Source organism: Protomyctophum bolini (assembly GCF_963924005.1).
Source record: "Protomyctophum bolini genome assembly, chromosome: 20".
Taxonomy (NCBI): Eukaryota; Metazoa; Chordata; class Actinopteri; order Myctophiformes; family Myctophidae; genus Protomyctophum; species Protomyctophum bolini.
Genome location: NC_137881.1, coordinates 9,958,561 through 9,975,359, shown reverse-complemented (window position 1 = coordinate 9,975,359; position 16,799 = coordinate 9,958,561). Strand labels below are relative to the sequence as shown.

Sequence of the window (16,799 nt, the reverse complement as noted above, 5' to 3'; positions counted from 1 at the left end):
TTTTTATATTTATCACACATTTATACTGAGTAGCTTTTTTATATTTATCACACATTTATACTGTAGACGTGATACAGTAGGTGAATAGGTACTACATTTAATTAATAGTTATCACCATGAAACTTCCCCAGGTTCCCAACAGTGCGTGCGTGTGTGCGTGCGTCTGATGGCAATCTGCATGTCTATTGTGCATTCAAAATTGTCCTAGATTATGTGTGCATTTCTATACTCTAAATGTACCATATATTTGCATAATTTGGATCTAAATTTGTATTCTTGGTATTGTCACAGTGCTTTGTGTGCATATTCTGCATATATATGTACATGAATACAGCATGCATAAAGATGAGACAGAGCATTATAGCACACATTTGCCTGTGTGTGTGTGTGTGTGTGTGTGTGTGTGTGTGTGTGTGTGTGTGTGTGTGTGTGTGTGTGTGTGCGCCTGCGAGAGAAAAAGGAGCAAAAGAGAAAGTGTGTGTGCAAATGTCATTTAACATAATGTGTGTGACTGTGTAGCATCTCAATGCTGCTACATGTCTAGCGCACGTCTGTACCGTAAGTAAGGCACAGTAAGTGCCTCTCCGAGGCCTGTTGTCCGCGGGCGCACACGCATACATATCAGTCCTGTGCATTACGCTTCTCCGCGCAACCTCCATAAATGCCCTCTCCAGTCTCGGGGAGCGAGTCGGTGGGGATGAGAGGGAGACGAGGAATTAATTGCCAAACAATGCATAGCTCCCATCCATTACGGGCTCTCATCATGTCAGATGATATCGAAGCATTACCGGATGTCTGGCCACATAATTTACCGCACATCCCTCCACCCCATCTCCTCCCCCCCCAAACCACCCCCCCTCCCCGCCCTGCTGTCACCCTCTGACAGATTTGTGGGCCTGCCACAAAAGGCCCCATTAAACGGCAGGAGTTTTATCATCATTTTCTTCCCACTCATCCGCCCCAGCCTCATCCCCCAGCTTCCCCACCCCTTCGCCACATGAGGACATGCGTCGCATTTTTGGGGGATCGTATGACATGAACGTGAGCGACAAGCTAGACCGTGGAGTTGAGTGAGTCACGCCATAAGGAAGGGAGGGATTGAGACGGGGGAGGAGAGCTTAGAGACGGTTATACTGTACTTGGTTGTGTGGCGGTGTCGCACACCAAAAATAGCTGATCTTACAGTACAAGCTCACAACGTGTTGCGGCATGAAGTCAAGCCATATACAGTCCACTGTACTGTATATACCTTATGGAAAGGTTTAACTGCATGGACGGCTAGCGTCCCTTTTCTGTGCCTGTCGAGATTCTGTGAAAATAGCATGTCTTTAACCCATTCTGACCTGAGATCAGATTCATACAAGGTTTCCACTGGACACACACTGGTCTGATGAACCCATTCTGACCCGAGATCAGATTCTAAAAATGTCAGTCGTTCGATTTTTCAAAAATAGCAGACCTACAAGTTCGTATCGCGCCACTCGGTGGCGCGATATGAGCTTGTAGATCTGCTATTTTTCAATAGCTAAAGCATAACATAATGCTAACACCAAAATGGGTGCCAGGTCAGAATGGGTTAAGCTCACAACGTGTCACAAATTCACAACACGACGCTTTGTGAGCTTGTAGATTGGCTTTTTTCATCAAAGAGATAATGATGTTGCCAAGTATAGACCCTTGGGGGACCTCGGTCAACTATGTAAGTATATAGGGTAGCTCATGGCTTTTAAATCCCGATCCTTTTTGTACTGTACAACATCAAAGTGAATCAGGTGGTGAAATGAAAAGAACTCCAAGGCACTACTCCGTTCACAGGCGTTCAGTATAGATAAAAGCACATCCATGGTTTGATGGCAAAGAAAAATGGAAAAGCAGATAACCAACGCATTTTGCCCCTAAAGGCCCTCATCAGGGTTCATTACAGTTATGACACAACACGTCAAGTCATTATATAGCGACCACAAACTGTCAATCATCAGTACATTATCTCATGTACAACATGCAGATACTCTTCTTGCACCTTAATGTCTATATAAGGAACAGTGCACACCAGCTGCTACCGTATGCTCATGCACCATATGTCTAAGACCTTGTGTACATACTGTACTGCACGGATGGATATGCTATGTGACAGGGTTGTCTGTAACATAATTGCACAAGTTGTCCACTGGAACAATGCAGCATCGATGCATGCGGATGCAGCATTGTCAGGAGAAATGTAAAGCTATTTTTTTAATCACTCCAGCGTTTACATTTATAACGATTTGGGGGCAGCATGTCCTAATTAGGCTGCACTGTACTGTAAACTGCATGCCTTGGCTTGTATGTGTGTGTTTTCTTTTATTGCAGTGGAGGTGAATTACTGCTCCTATCAGAAGATGTAAGCATGCATGAAGGTATGAATGCGGTTCAAACATTAACAGTGGGAGGTAATTGGGTGCAACACACAAGGCTGGTGGTAGTCGCTCTTTCTGTCCGACGCTTTCTCATATTCACCCGAAAGCCCTTTTACGTCTCTTTTGATCTGCAGAACTTTTCTTTTGAGAAGCCGGCGAGCCCACTGTCTGGTGCAGAAATGATTAGTCACAAACCAGATTCATTTCAAAACAGCGTCTGCTTCTTCCCGGAGAGGAGTGAATAGGTCTTATCTAATTGTAGAAGCTATGAGCCCTGGGATGCACAGAGAGGGGCTAATTAGTGAGGAGGAATGGATGCTTTGAAATGAAGCACAAAGCCCTGCATGTGTGGCTGTAAACCGGCTTCATGCGTCTTCTCAGAGAGGATGTTGACGACGCAGGCGGGGCGTGGAGTGGAAAAATGATGAGTCTTTTGCGATGAGAGGATTGTGTGAAGTGTAGAGGGAAGCATCCTCTGTGTTTTCAGTGGATTAAGATTCATAGATTAATATTATATACATAGATGACCAGTGTTTCTCAGTGCACCCCATGTAAATAACGTTTTCATCCAAGGCGCCCCTGAATTACTTTTACGTTATAGCACCTTACATAATAAGGGTACATGTAGTTCCCGCCCTAAGGTACAGTATATCACGAAGAAAACAAAACGTCGCAATGTGACGTGTTGTGAGCTTTTAGATTGGCTATTTTTTGGCAAAGAGATATGGTGTATAGATCGAAAAAGAACGCACCAAGTTCAGAGCAACTCAGGTCTGTTGTATTAAATATAGTGGTTAAATTTAAATCATATAGTGATGAATTCCAAAGTATTCTGCGGCACCCCTGGACTTGTGTCACCCTGATATAGACCTGTCTTTTACCATGCATGTGTATGTGCTTTCTCAAAGGGAAACGCCACCATTTTGCTATCTATAATTATTGTAGTATCCCGCCTTTGGTGTAGAAAGTCAAGTACTTGAAAGCCATAATTGAGTAAAATTAAACATATCAACTTACTTGAAAGTGAAAATGAAAGTCACCCATAAGTAGCGTGAGTGTGTGTCAAAGTGTACAATAAGTGTCCAAAGTCCAAAGTAGCATATTATGAATTTGGTTATAAATTAATTCAGTCAGTACATTGTGCTTTAATGGTACAGTATGTTTACATCCAACTACATGGGCAAAGCCAAGCACTATTAAACTGTATGCATGTTCCCATGGATAAGGAAAGTATCTATGTGTAGTGTGCTGTATTGCACCTATTCTTTAACTCTATTTAGACTCTGCAGCCAGTTTGAATTGAGCTACACCTCCATTAAAGTCAACTCGTAGCATTTATCTCTCTTCTAAAAGACCCAGCAACTCCGAATTACTGGACCTTGAAATGGAAAATCTGAAGCCAACGAGACCGAGGGAGGAAGGCAAGCATCATCTGCGGTCAAATTTTCAATGCTGTCCCTGTGCTGTTTTATGCACCTATGCACTCCCGAGCCAAGTTTAGTCGTGTTTTCGTGTGTAAGGATACAGCAGACTGCCTCCCGGCATACCAAACTCCTGTAACTAGCGGGGAATGTGTCCGTTGAACTTGGGTGCAGGCTGGCTTTCCAACGCGACTTTCAGAACTGAAACGTATCGTTTTGTGTTTTGTTTTTGAGGGGTGCTATAGCTTTGAGGGTTTGTGTAAACACACAAAAGTGAGGACACAAATTGTGATTGGCCAGAATGAGATGATATTATGATGACGTGCTGTATGATGATTGATGAGAGCGCCCCTCACTTCACAGTTCACACAGGGGTGATTATTGTCATTATCTTTCATGGAAACATAGCTCACCCCCTTTGTTTCCAACTGGGGAGCGACGCTCACATTCACTGGCAGGATCAGACAACACAGTCAGGGGACAAGGAATGAGGTGGTGGTGTCTGCTCCATGGTCAACAACTCATGGTGCTCGGACATGGAGACGTCCTCTAGCGCAGTGGTTCCCAAACCTTTTCAGGTCAAGGACCCCCAAATTGACACTAATTCCCTCCCAGACCCCCATTTGAAGAGATAATGCCAGGAACCCCCATAAGAGGAGATTTCTACAGCTGTAGCAGTGATTCTCAACCTCAAGGACCCCCAGTTTGACATGCATTAGTCTATGGACAAACGTTTCGGCTATCCAGCCTTCATCAGTGACACACTGATGAAGGCTGGATAGCCGAAACGTTTGTCCCTGTTCAAAAATGTAATACATATTTTGAAGTGAAGTCTTGGTGTGTGCGACCCACTACCGTTATTTTGATATGTTTTGAACGGGTAGCGCACCTACAGTCAGAGCACGGTGGTCACATGAACAGTAATTTAGTCTATGGACTCCCATTGAATGGCATTTCTATCTCTGAGACCCTAATTTATATTGTAAAATCAATGTTAATTTAACTGAGAGTGTACAAATTTGGTTTCCATTTGGTTCCATTTGTACACTCTCAGAGTTACATACAGACCATGGTTCCAAACCATCATTTAGCTGGGGACCCCCTGGAACTCCCTCAAGGACCCCTGGGGGTCCCCGGTTCCCCTGGGAACCCCTGCTCTAGCGGCACCCTTCTGCCAAAAAGTACCAGTTGGGCATAAGAAGTTTGCTTATGTACTGTGTAACTGTTCTGGTTTGGGGGTCATTTACAAATACTTGTTAAGTTGATGTAGATATATAAATCATGCATGGGCTTTATTTTGAATGTACAGTATGTGCTAATTGCTTCCTCACTCCAACTCCATCCGCTTAAGGGTCACTTTAATACCATCGCTGGTGCACTTGAACCCCATGTGGGAGGTTTTGCTTTGCGCCCACGAGTCTGCTGGCCAAGCAAAACACAAAATGTCCTTGTATTGTCTACAGGGCGATACAGGTACACTGTGGCTACTGTTTATTATGTGTGTGTGTGTGTGTGTGTGTGTGTGTGTGTGTGTGTGTGTGTGTGTGTGTGCCTCATGCAAAACTTTGGACAACTTTCTGCGGTTCTATGGACCTACAGATCATGCCATGTATACGGTGATATATACATTATATATCGTGATGGTGCTGTGATTGCAATTTTGCCCACCCACATTTCCCTGCTCGCATATTAGCCCCACAGCATTAAAGAAGTTATGATAGCTTTTTATATCATAAAGGCACTAAATGTATCCCCTGGTCTTTGATGTTAAGATGCATATATATAAGGTACCCCTCTATCTCTTAGATCTAACCACACTCACGCCTACTGTATATACTGTAGGGTATGATCTGTGAAAAAGATAGTCTAAACTCTAAAGGTCCCTAGTGCACACAGCTGCATTTTTCAGATTTTTACCTCCCCTTTCCGCCGTTTTTCCCAAAAACGTGACCTTTATTATGATGATGAACTCAAGCCTATTGACTACACAGTATATGTACACTTTTACATTCTCATGTATAATTGTTCAAAATAATACAAAATCAGACTTGTGTCTGAAGTGAGTTGTACTGTACTGTACTGTACTGTACTGTACTGTACTGTACTGTACTGTACTGTACTGTACTGTACTGTACTGTACTGTACTGTACTGTACTGTACAAGCCCTCCTCCCAACAGTAACACTTAGTCACTGAACAAACGCTATAATGCTATATTTCCGTGCTCGGACACAGGGATAGACACGGGGACACACACATAGCTATCTCTATACTAGGAGTGGTTGCACCACTCAAAAAATAAACAAACATTAGCCTGCCCTTTTGGATGCTACAGCAAGGGTATTTTGGGGGTCCACCAGTTCAAATGTGATTATTTTGGGGGGGGGGGGGGGGTCGCGGCCTGGAAAGGTTGAGAACCACTGTGATAAAGCAAAGGCTAGTCCTGTAGTGAGGAATGGATCCTGCATAGACAGATTGGTGATCCTTCCTCAGCGGTGTTGACTAGCAGGGCTATAATGTACATATCTTAACTGGCCAGGCTGCATGCATTGTGAACCAGACAGGCTTATCACATTCCACCCAGATTGACCCTCATCAACCTCAGCGCCCGCCCCACGGTTGGATCACCCTGATGACGATATCCTATTGCACTGGTCACTTAATGTGGTCCACAACATTACCCCGGTGCAATTTCACTAGAAGTGAAATGAATGGCACACTCTTTGGGGGGTGAAGAAGACAATAAGGAAAAGTGTGATGCCTAAATATTCTTTTTATTTATCAATGTAAAAGTAGGATATAAATACATACGTTAACACTGATGCCCTGCATGTTGTTATGGTCCTTGGGGACATCGGTGTCACCCCCCCCCCCTCCCTATTCTCAGTGGAGCTAAAGGAGGCATTGTGTTCCGTGGCACACGCATGTATTGATGGCTGTAGAATGATGACAGTGTTTGCGGAATGTTTGTGCGGTAATGTACTGCATTGGCAGCCGGTGGAAATGTTACATTTCCATTGTAGCGTGCGTGCGTGCGTGCAAGGGAGAGAGAAAGAGAGCAAAAGAGAGTCTGTATCTGTATGTGCGGCATATTGTCCATGAACTGCTTGTTCATTCATTTACTGCTATACGTTTTTTTTGTCATTTTCTTTATACGCGTCTTTGTAAAAAATATTATTGTAAGTTATTAAAATATATTGCCAGCTGAATGAGGAAAGAAGGCTCTGGCGTGCCTTTGGGTTATTATTGTTATTAAACGTGAGGCTTGTTAAGCTCCCACTTTATTGATGGAGTCTTTCTGCTGGGATCCGGCGAGCACAACATCAAACTCCTCTTTGTTTGTTTGTTAGGGAGAAGGAATACTTGGTCAATCCATAGTGTTTACTGTGGTGCCAAAGGTGGCCGACAAACTAAGTACTCCTGGACTGGTCAAATATTACTCCACTACAAGTAGGATATGAAATCTTTCACAGACTTTCCTACTAGGCTGGGGAATATATCCCACCCTTTTCACATTGGGCTGTTATAGCGCCACCAACAGGTGGATTTTTGCAAAACAAATTTTTGTAACAAAATGCCTCAAATCCAATCCAATTGCCATCAATGGTGTAAGAACAAATGGCACCCTTTTCACATTGGCCTATTATAGCGCCACCAGGAGGCCACAACCTTACCTGGCCTGGTGGAGACCTGTGCCCCGAGGGGCACTTTTTCTAGTTCATAATCAGCTTTTTCCCTTCCGTTCCTAGCAATGTAGTGTAGTCAAAATAATGTACAATATTTGTCTTTGACAAATATTGTATAGAGTATAAAAGAAATACAATTACTCAAGTTAAGTACAGATACTCCAAAAAATGTACTCGAGTACAGTACGTGAGACTTTAGTAACTTGGTTACTGTCCACCACCGTTTGTTTGTTAGTTTGTTAGGGAAAAGGAATCCATAGTGTTTACCGCGGCGGCATCCTATTTAATCAATTGTGTTTGTTGTTGAGTGCTAGTGACCGTTGAGAACGGTGGGATGTCAGTTGTTCCTTGGTGCGACCGGCCTTTCAATAACTGTGGCACGAACCACTGCTGTCTCGGTTACTTACCTTGTGCGCTCTTGTTCTGCAGATTGGTTCCAGGTAACAATTTGCCTGTGAAACATCATGGACAGATGATACAGTAAGTGTGTCAGTGTGCGTGTGCTTCTGGTATAGGTGGATAGACCTTCATCGATTCCCCTGGAGGGAAATCCAGTCGCCAGACACAGAAAGTACTGTTAAGATAAAGCAGATATAGGAATAACGCCACAAAAAGCACCATCAATAATGACGCAACAGTATACAGTTGTATAACACATGTACAATACTGTAGCTTGCACTATGCAGTACAATAGTACAGCAGCATAGACCTGTACAATAGCCTGCACTATGCTGAACAACACACATGAAGTCACATTGCCATAACAGTTTCTCGTCCAAAGAGCACAATCAAATACGTACAGTACAGTACAGTACAGTACAGTATATTATGTTCTGATTATAACGATTCTGCTACTGTATAGTGTATTCATGCACTTAATAGCGTGCCTCATGAGCACTTCAAGCAACGTGTCACATTGTCCTAGTATGAATTTTATTTATATAGGACCCAGAATTGAAAACACTGACGCCGGTAATCTAAATTCTGTCGATGTGTGACATTCATTAAACCGGCTCCACCTTAAAGCTGACCCTCGTTAAACACTGATCGTCTGCACTCTAGTCTGTAGATCGGACCCATTTGTCATTTTCTTTGTCATTTTGATTTTATCTACACATTAGCAGCGAAACGACGCCTGCTCGGGACTCTCGTTCCTTCTCTTTTTTCCTCCCTCCCCGCCGACGGCTCAGATTGTGCCGGCGCCGCCCGCCCGCCCGCCATCCCTGGCGGGAACCCTCCTGGGAGCCTCTCCCAGCGGTATGAGGGGCCGAGCAGATGTATATGCATGACCTTTTGGGAATGTCGATGGAGCATATTGAAGTATCTCGGCCTCCAATGTAAAAACCCGGCGATAACAGATGCACGGGTAAGAGTGAGGTGGAGGATAATGCCGCCCTCCCGGGACATCCTCTCTCATTGATAAAGCCATTTAAGTGGCTCTCGGCTCGCCCCGCCGTTTTGCCGCTGTGCCGTTATGAAGAATGACCTTTTCCGTTTTGCCCCCTTGCTCCTCTGTGGCTAAACTCGGCCCACACGTTCATAAAAAAAAAAAAAGCCCATGGCTAAATTAATTTGGGGCCCTTATTTTCCAATCAGGGACACTGGGGAGTGGGATTTGACGGGGGGACAGAAAGCCGGGGTAGATGGATGGGATGATGGATGGGAGCGCTGTGTGCATGTGATTTATTCTATTTGAATGGGAAAGGGAATATCGAGTGATTGCATGTGTGTGTATATGTGTGCGTCTCTGCAACTGCGTACCTGTGACGACTGCACAGTATTGAGTGACTGCTCCTTTGTGTGTGTGTGTGTGTGTGTGTGTGTGTATGTGTGTGTGTGTCGGGAGGGGTGAATAACTGAATATACTGCTAACATACTGGGCGCGTTTGGAAATAGCACACTGAGCGCACTGCAATGCAAACTAATAGCCTCGCGAGTGCGCTCCGGTGCGGTATTTCCGAACGCGCCCACTTTCTCAATCTTTTACATGTCAAGAACCCCCTAATTTATATGCATTTATTTGGCCGTGGGTTAAACAGATGTTGATGCTATATTATTATTATTACTGTATATGCTATATATATAATTTAGCTGGGGACTCCCTTGAACTGGAGATGGAGAAATAGTCTGCACACTGTTGTGTAGCTCCCACAGGAAATTGTATTAAGGATGACAACGTTTCGACCCCTTATGGGTCTTCGTCAGGTATTCCTATATTACCTGACGAAGACCCATAAGGGGTCGAAACGTTGTCATCCTTAATGCAATTTCCTGTGGGAGCTACACAACAGTGTGCAGACTATTTCTCCTTCTCCTGTTCGTATCTTTTTGTTCAGCACCTGAAAGTTTTTTCCCCTAGCTCTGGACCAGAGCTAGGGGTCCCCGGACCCCACTTTGAGAGACACTAGTATTGAGTGACTGCTTCTTGTGTGTGTGTGCGTGTGTCCGTTGCGTACGTTGCGTGCGTGCGTGGTCAGTGTTGTGTTCAGTACCAGCGTATGTGTTTGTGTGATGCTATAGCACTCAGGTAAAGCAACGACATTACCAAGAACCCCATGGAGTGCAGCCATGGGGGGTATCCAGTCCACAAGGAAATCTGTATCGCAGTTTATCCCCGTTGACCCAGAAATGGCGCACACAATGCTCCGTTACAGAGCCACACAGGGTGCCCTGTAGTCGAAATACGGCCTGCATTGCCAACCGCCCAGTGAAATAAGGAATCATCCTTAATTTGACACACATATTACAAGTTCAAACAGCTCATATGCTGTTCATATACTGTAATACCTGTACAGAGGACTTCTTTAACGCCTTTTTAATGAGATCCCACACCGCCAACGACGCCTTTAACGTGTTAATTAGCACTATATTTAATGATAAAACTATAAAGTTGGCTTGCCGCTAATCAAAGCTCCCTCCCAGCGGTAGCTCCGTGTTCGATTGCTTCCCCTTCAGGCAACAATGCATTGAAAAAAAAGAAGGTGGTGGACGAGGCCTTTTTCTAGGCCTTTTTAAGAGTATTCCATTTCAAATCGCGCTGTATAAATAAAGCGGCTGTGTTTAGTGGCTCAATAGCTCTTCCCCATGATCCTGCGTCTAAAATATGAACGCTTCTAAAGACTCTTAGCGAGTGAATAATCCGATCAGCGCGACCACCTCCGCCATTGTTGTTTTGGGTAGAGGAGGAGGCTGTCTTCGTCTACAGTCAAATGGAATGGTGGTGAACGGTGGCGGTTGCTGAACTATCAGCGTCCCCTGCTGGCGGGGGTTGAGTTAATGCCTCTCTACTAGGCTTAGTAAACTTAGTAAATTTGTCTCTGTACTCTTCAACCACAATTTTATGTATCTTCGCCAAAAGAGAACTGCTTGTAGAACTGCAAACTCTCCCCCCCCAGAATATGGATGCTGGGGTTCAAGTGGTTAATTATAATATAATAGATACAGGCAGAATGTATTTGAATATAATTAATATTCCATGCAGGTAGTGACCCTGATGCCTCTCCGCATCACATCTGCCATAGCTTCGGCTTTGAACCACCTCCTCTTAAATTGACACACGAGGAGAGACAGGAAAATAAACCCCCTGCGTGTGTTCTCTTTTCCTCCCCTGCGGCTCCACCAAAATAAATGTCCCCTCTTAGAGACACATAATGAGCTGTGACTGACTGGCAAATGAATGGGAGAAAGACACATACTGCTCCAGATCTAATGCCTTGTTTTATACTTGGTATTGCCCATCACAAGCCGATTATATTATACAGTACAAGCTCACAACGCGTTGCATCACGACATGCTTTAGTTATTGAAAAATAGCAGATCTACAAGCTCATAGCTACGAGCTTGTAGGTCTGCTATTTTTGAAAAATCGAAGAACGACTGACATAGAAACATAGCTTTTTCAGAAAACTGTCAGGATGTAGAAGACATTTTTGTCACACCGGTGCACAACTAGGTTTATTTACGGTATTTACTTACTTACTATTTGTTTGTTTGAACTTGTATTGCCCTTCATAATTAACAGTGACAGGCAATTGCATCACCATGGAAACAAGGTAAATTACTAAGGTTAAATATAGTTTTGTAAACCAAAATTAATAATGAAAACATGCATTATAAAAATATGTTTAAGATTAATTGGGGGGAAAAGGAATGGGGTCATGATTACCTTGAGAATGGGCTTCATTTGACCCACATATACTGTGCGTCCAAATATTCATTCACTGATATCCATCTCACTAAGTTGTGTGTTTTAAGCATTATGTGACGTCATACTTTAGCTATTGAAAAATAGCAGATCTACGAGCTCATAGCGCGGCACTCTGTGCTTGAGCTTGTAGTTCTGCTATTTTAGAAAAATCGTGAAAATGTGGCACAAATCTTTGAATATATATTCTTTCAAATATTTGCTTCTGGGGGGGTCCCTGGAACAACATATTTTCAGATGGGGGTTGGCGGCCGGCCAAATACATATAATTTCTGGGATGCTTGACATGAAATAGTTTGAGAACCACAGTCAGTCAAAATGGCTCAATCACTTGATTGGTTTGTCCTGATGACGACCACACCCCCTATGGAGTCCACCTGTTGTTGCTCCCCTATAAGTGTGTGTTTGTCCTATGGCTTGTTTATTCCCTGAAGAAGGCCGAAAGGTTGAAACGTTGGATAATAATAAATATACATAGCATCGTGGCTACGAGTGTGCAGCCTTTTTCTCATTTTTACTTGAGAACCACAGTCTGACATAGAAACAAGTTTTTTTTCCAGAAAACTGTCAGTATTTAGAAGGCATTTGTAGAATCGTCCTCAGGTCTAAATGGGTACCAGGCCTCCCCCCACCCAATCCCCCTGTTCTCCATGTTTCAACTCCATTCTCCTCTGCCTCCTCCTCCAGAGTCGTGCTCAGGTCTAAATCCCCCCTGTTCTCCATGTTTCAACTCCATTCTCCTTTGCCTCCTCCTCCAGAGTCGTGCTCAGGTCTAAATCCCCCCCTGTTCTCCATGTTTCAACTCCATTCTCCTCTGCCTCCTCCTCCAGAGTCGTGCTCAGGTCTAAATCCCCCCTGTTCTCCTTGTTTCAACTCCATTCTCCTCTGCCTCCTCCTCCAGAGTCGTGCTCAGGTCTAAATCCCCCCTGTTCTCCTTGTTTCAACTCCATTCTCCTCTGCCTCCTCCTCCAGAGTCGTGCTCAGGTCTAAATCCCCCCTGTTCTCCATGTTTCAACACCATTCTCCTCTGCCTCCTCCTCCAGAGTCGTGCTCAGGTCTAAATCCCCCCCTGTTCTCCATGTTTCAACTCCATTCTCCTCTGCCTCCTCCTCCAGAGTCGTGCTCAGGTCTAAATCCCCCCTGTTCTCCATGTTTCAACTCCATTCTCCTCTGCCTCCTCCTCCAGAGTCGTGCTCAGGTCTAAATCCCCCCTGTTCTCCTTGTTTCAACTCCATTCTCCTCTGCCTCCTCCTCCAGAGTCGTGCTCAGGTCTAAATCCCCCCTGTTCTCCTTGTTTCAACTCCATTCTCCTCTGCCTCCTCCTCCAGAGTCGTGCTCAGGTCTAAATCCCCCCTGTTCTCCTTGTTTCAACTCCATTCTCCTCTGCCTCCTCCTCCAGAGTCGTGCTCAGGTCTAAATCCCCCCTGTTCTCCATGTTTCAACTCCATTCTCCTCTGCCTCCTCCTCCAGAGTCGTGCTCAGGTCTAAATCCCCCCTGTTCTCCTTGTTTCAACTCCATTCTCCTCTGCCTCCTCCTCCAGAGTCGTCGTCCTCCGTCATGGTGTTCCTGGACACCACCACCTCCAGAAGCACCACGCGGCCGCTCACCGTCACCATCAACACCGTGGCGGGCGGCGGCGGTGGCACCAGCACCACGCCGCGGAACGGCATCGCCATGACGACGCCGGTCGGCCAGCGGCCGCGCACCACCTCCACCACCACGACGGCCTCGCCCAACCTCACGCCGGTGGAGGCGGCGGTGCCGGACGTCAGCAGCAGGTTGCCGCCCTCCTCCAAGCTCCCCAACATCAGGGTGGAGTACTGCAACCCCCTGGTCATGGCTGACGTCTCCTGGCCCAAGACCAGACAAGGCCTGGTGGCCAAGATGCCCTGCCCGCCGGGAACTCTGGGTACAGTCTTTTTGCTTTTCTTTCCTATCCTCCTTTCAGTGTTGTTTTTGGCAGCAAGTTTTAATTTTAGTTTAGTCATAGTCTTTGGAATGAAACGTCATTTCGATTTTATTCACCTGGAATGTTTTAGTGTTTTAGTCTAGTTTTAGTCAACTAAATGTCATGAGATTTTAGTCGACTAATTCTACAGTTGATTTAGTCGACTAAGTTGTATTTTGGTGGGCCTTGATGCTGTCGTTTGACGCCGTAGTTTTATTTGTCGACAAAATTGTCAATATATTTAGCCTCACTTTTAGTCATCGTAGCTTACTAGCTTAGTTTTCATGTAGTTTCAATGTAGTTTTCGTCAGGGAAAAAAGGTAGTCGACGATTTTCTTTCGGCTTAATTTAGTCGACGAAATCAACACTGTTCAACCCTATTATTATTATTATTATTATTATTATTACTAACCAACGTGTAGCCATGGATGTCTCAAAGCACACAGAGGAGACAACTTTCATTCACGTGAAATGGAGACAGACAATGATAATGAACTGTATTTATAATATAGCACCTTTCAAAACAAGGTTCCAAAGTGCTATACAGAACAAGGTTAAAATGACATATACCTGTAGCAAGTCACAATCAAAACCTATATGAAAACGAGAAACACAAAAAACAAAATAAATAGCAGCAATTGCATGCATGTACAATCACCTAATACTATAGAAAACACTTTGTGTAAAGGTGAGTTTTTAAAAGTGACTTAAACAAAGGCACAGATGGTGCTTTAACCTTACATGCAACGGCAGAGCGTTCCATAATCTAGGTGCCCCGTACTGCAAAGGCCCGATCTGAGGATGCCTCAGATCATCATGAGATTTATGGGGATAGCATCTCCAGGATGTAGGTAGGGGCCAGCCCATTTTGGGCTTTATACAGTATGTAATGAGTAAATGGTAAATGGTGCATTTATATAGCGCCTTTATCCAAGGCGCTTTACATAGATTGTGCATTACATTCACCCATTCACACACACATTCATACACCGATTGCGGCGGAAGCCATGCAAGGTACCAACCAGCACATCAGGAGCAATTTGGGGTTCAGTGCATGTCTGGCCCAAGGACACTTCGACATGTAGACAGGAGGAGCTGGGATTCGAACCGCCGACCCATGGATCATTGGACGACCTGCTCTACCTCCTGAGTCACAGTCGTAATGTTGAAGTCGCATCTGTCGCTCACAGGCAGCCAGTGGAGAGTCGCACGTACAGATGTAATATGGTCCCGTTTCTTAGTGTTGGCAGCAGAATTCTGAATTAAATGTAGGCGGGATGTGATTTTCTTTCTAAGGCCCGGACTAGAGGGAATTGCAGTAGTTGAGGCGTAATGAAATGAGGCCATGTATGATTTTTGGATGAGCTCTTAAACCACGTGAATCCTAGCATCCCTAATTTGGCCATGTCATGAGGTGAATATTCCAAATATAGGCTAACATTCAGCAGAAATAGCACATCTACAAGCTCACAACACATGCCGGGGAGTTGTGAGCTTATGGATCTGGCTATTTTTGCAGAATGTTTTTTGCAAAAATGCTTTTTGCAAAGAGATTTTGTGAAGGGGGTGGGGACAAAGTATAGACCCCCGGGGTACCGCATGCAGTCAATGAAGTATCTAGGGTCTAAGTGGTTAAATCCATTTCCAAATGGAGCCGCACCTTTAACATGATTAATCCCTCTCCAAAATACCCTTTGACGTACCCCCCCCCCCCCGAGTGTGAAGCCGGAAGCTTCTCTGGCGAAAGTATCGGCGTGCTCCTCTCTCTCTCTTCCCTCTCTTTATTGAATCTACAGTACAAGGCTGCTGCCAATCTATGTTGTTAGACGTCACGTGGAACATTGTGAAGCTCTTCACGGCTGATTGTCTGCTGACTGCGTCTACCGCTGCCGTGAGCCTTTTGTGTTTAGTGTTCGCACGCCCCCGGCTACAGCCACTCTGTTCTCTCCCCTCATCTTCTGTCCTCCCCTCCCTCCTTCAGTCCTGACTCACTGAAGCACAGCTAAAGATAGCTTCACGTACGTCGCATCTACAGTATACATGTTGGAGGGCTGGAAACAAGACGACGTGGCGCGCGTGTCGTGTCACGCACGCACGCTGCACTCCAAACACTAGATCTCCCACATTCTCTCTCTCTCTCTCAGAGGAAACAATTAGTGTAATTAATTCACACTAAACACATTTGCGCGGGGTGCTCTTACAAGGGCTGGTGCACTTTATGTCGTTAAAGGCAGCACCTCGTTTGTTCTCTACCCCCCCACACACACACACCCGCACCCCCCTCTCTTTCTTCTTCTCTATCTCTCTATCTCTCTCCAGACACTTTTACACAGAGATCCTGCAACAATGGTGTGAACAACAGTCATTAATGAATGCTTGGATTTTTCTATAAACGCTAGATTTGATACTATTTCACAAAATACCAAGGTGAAATTGATTGACAACATACAGTAGCAGACCACAGTCACAGAAGCTCCAGTAGTGAGGCTTTTACCTTCACAGAGCACCACCTCCCTGAGGCGTTATGTTCAACTTGTAGATCGGAGGTTTTTCAGCTTGTGACACCATGGTAAGATGACATTTAAATTGGATGTTAAACGGCTTCTTTGTTCTGAACTATAGGCTTAACAGGTAGTCTTACAATGTCTTACAACTCTCTCTCTCTCTCTCTCTCTCTCTCTCTCTCTCTCTCTCTCTCTCTCTCTCAAGTCAATTCAAATCAATTCAAAAGGCTTTAATTGGCATGAGAAAACATACATTAACAATGCCAAAGCAAAAGTGGAAAAATACAACAACAAAAAAAATATAATAATATAGGCATATGTACAATTGAAAGGGAATCTCTCTCTCTCTCTCTCTCTCTCTCTCTCTCTCTCTCCATGAATGTTTACGGTCCACAGACATTATTAGTATCCAAGCATGAAGATAAGATGGCTCAAAAATAGCTTTATTCATAAAATGAGAACAGGAGTAGTTAACTCATCATTGTTGTCAAGTATTGGCACAATGAATGACAAACGAAGAGAAATGAATAATAATGCTTCTTGTAAAGATAATTGGGTGATGTGAACATCACAGGGTTTCTGTTGGCAGGAGCTACAGTACAGTGTGTCGTTTTTTAGCAAAAGTACTTACAAATGTTGA

At 44.5% G+C, this 16,799-nt stretch overlaps 1 protein-coding gene across 1 annotated transcript in view; it reads left to right on the top strand.

The window, feature by feature from the left end:
- The window catches only part of LOC308335713 (adhesion G protein-coupled receptor L3), a 276,097-nt gene that overhangs the window by 176,883 nt on the left and 82,415 nt on the right, over nucleotides 1-16,799 (top strand). The window contains exon 7 of the mRNA XM_080792874.1: nucleotides 13,248-13,616. Within this exon, the coding sequence (XP_080649000.1) occupies nucleotides 13,248-13,616 (369 nt within the window). The remainder of the gene's footprint in view (nucleotides 1-13,247; nucleotides 13,617-16,799) is intronic.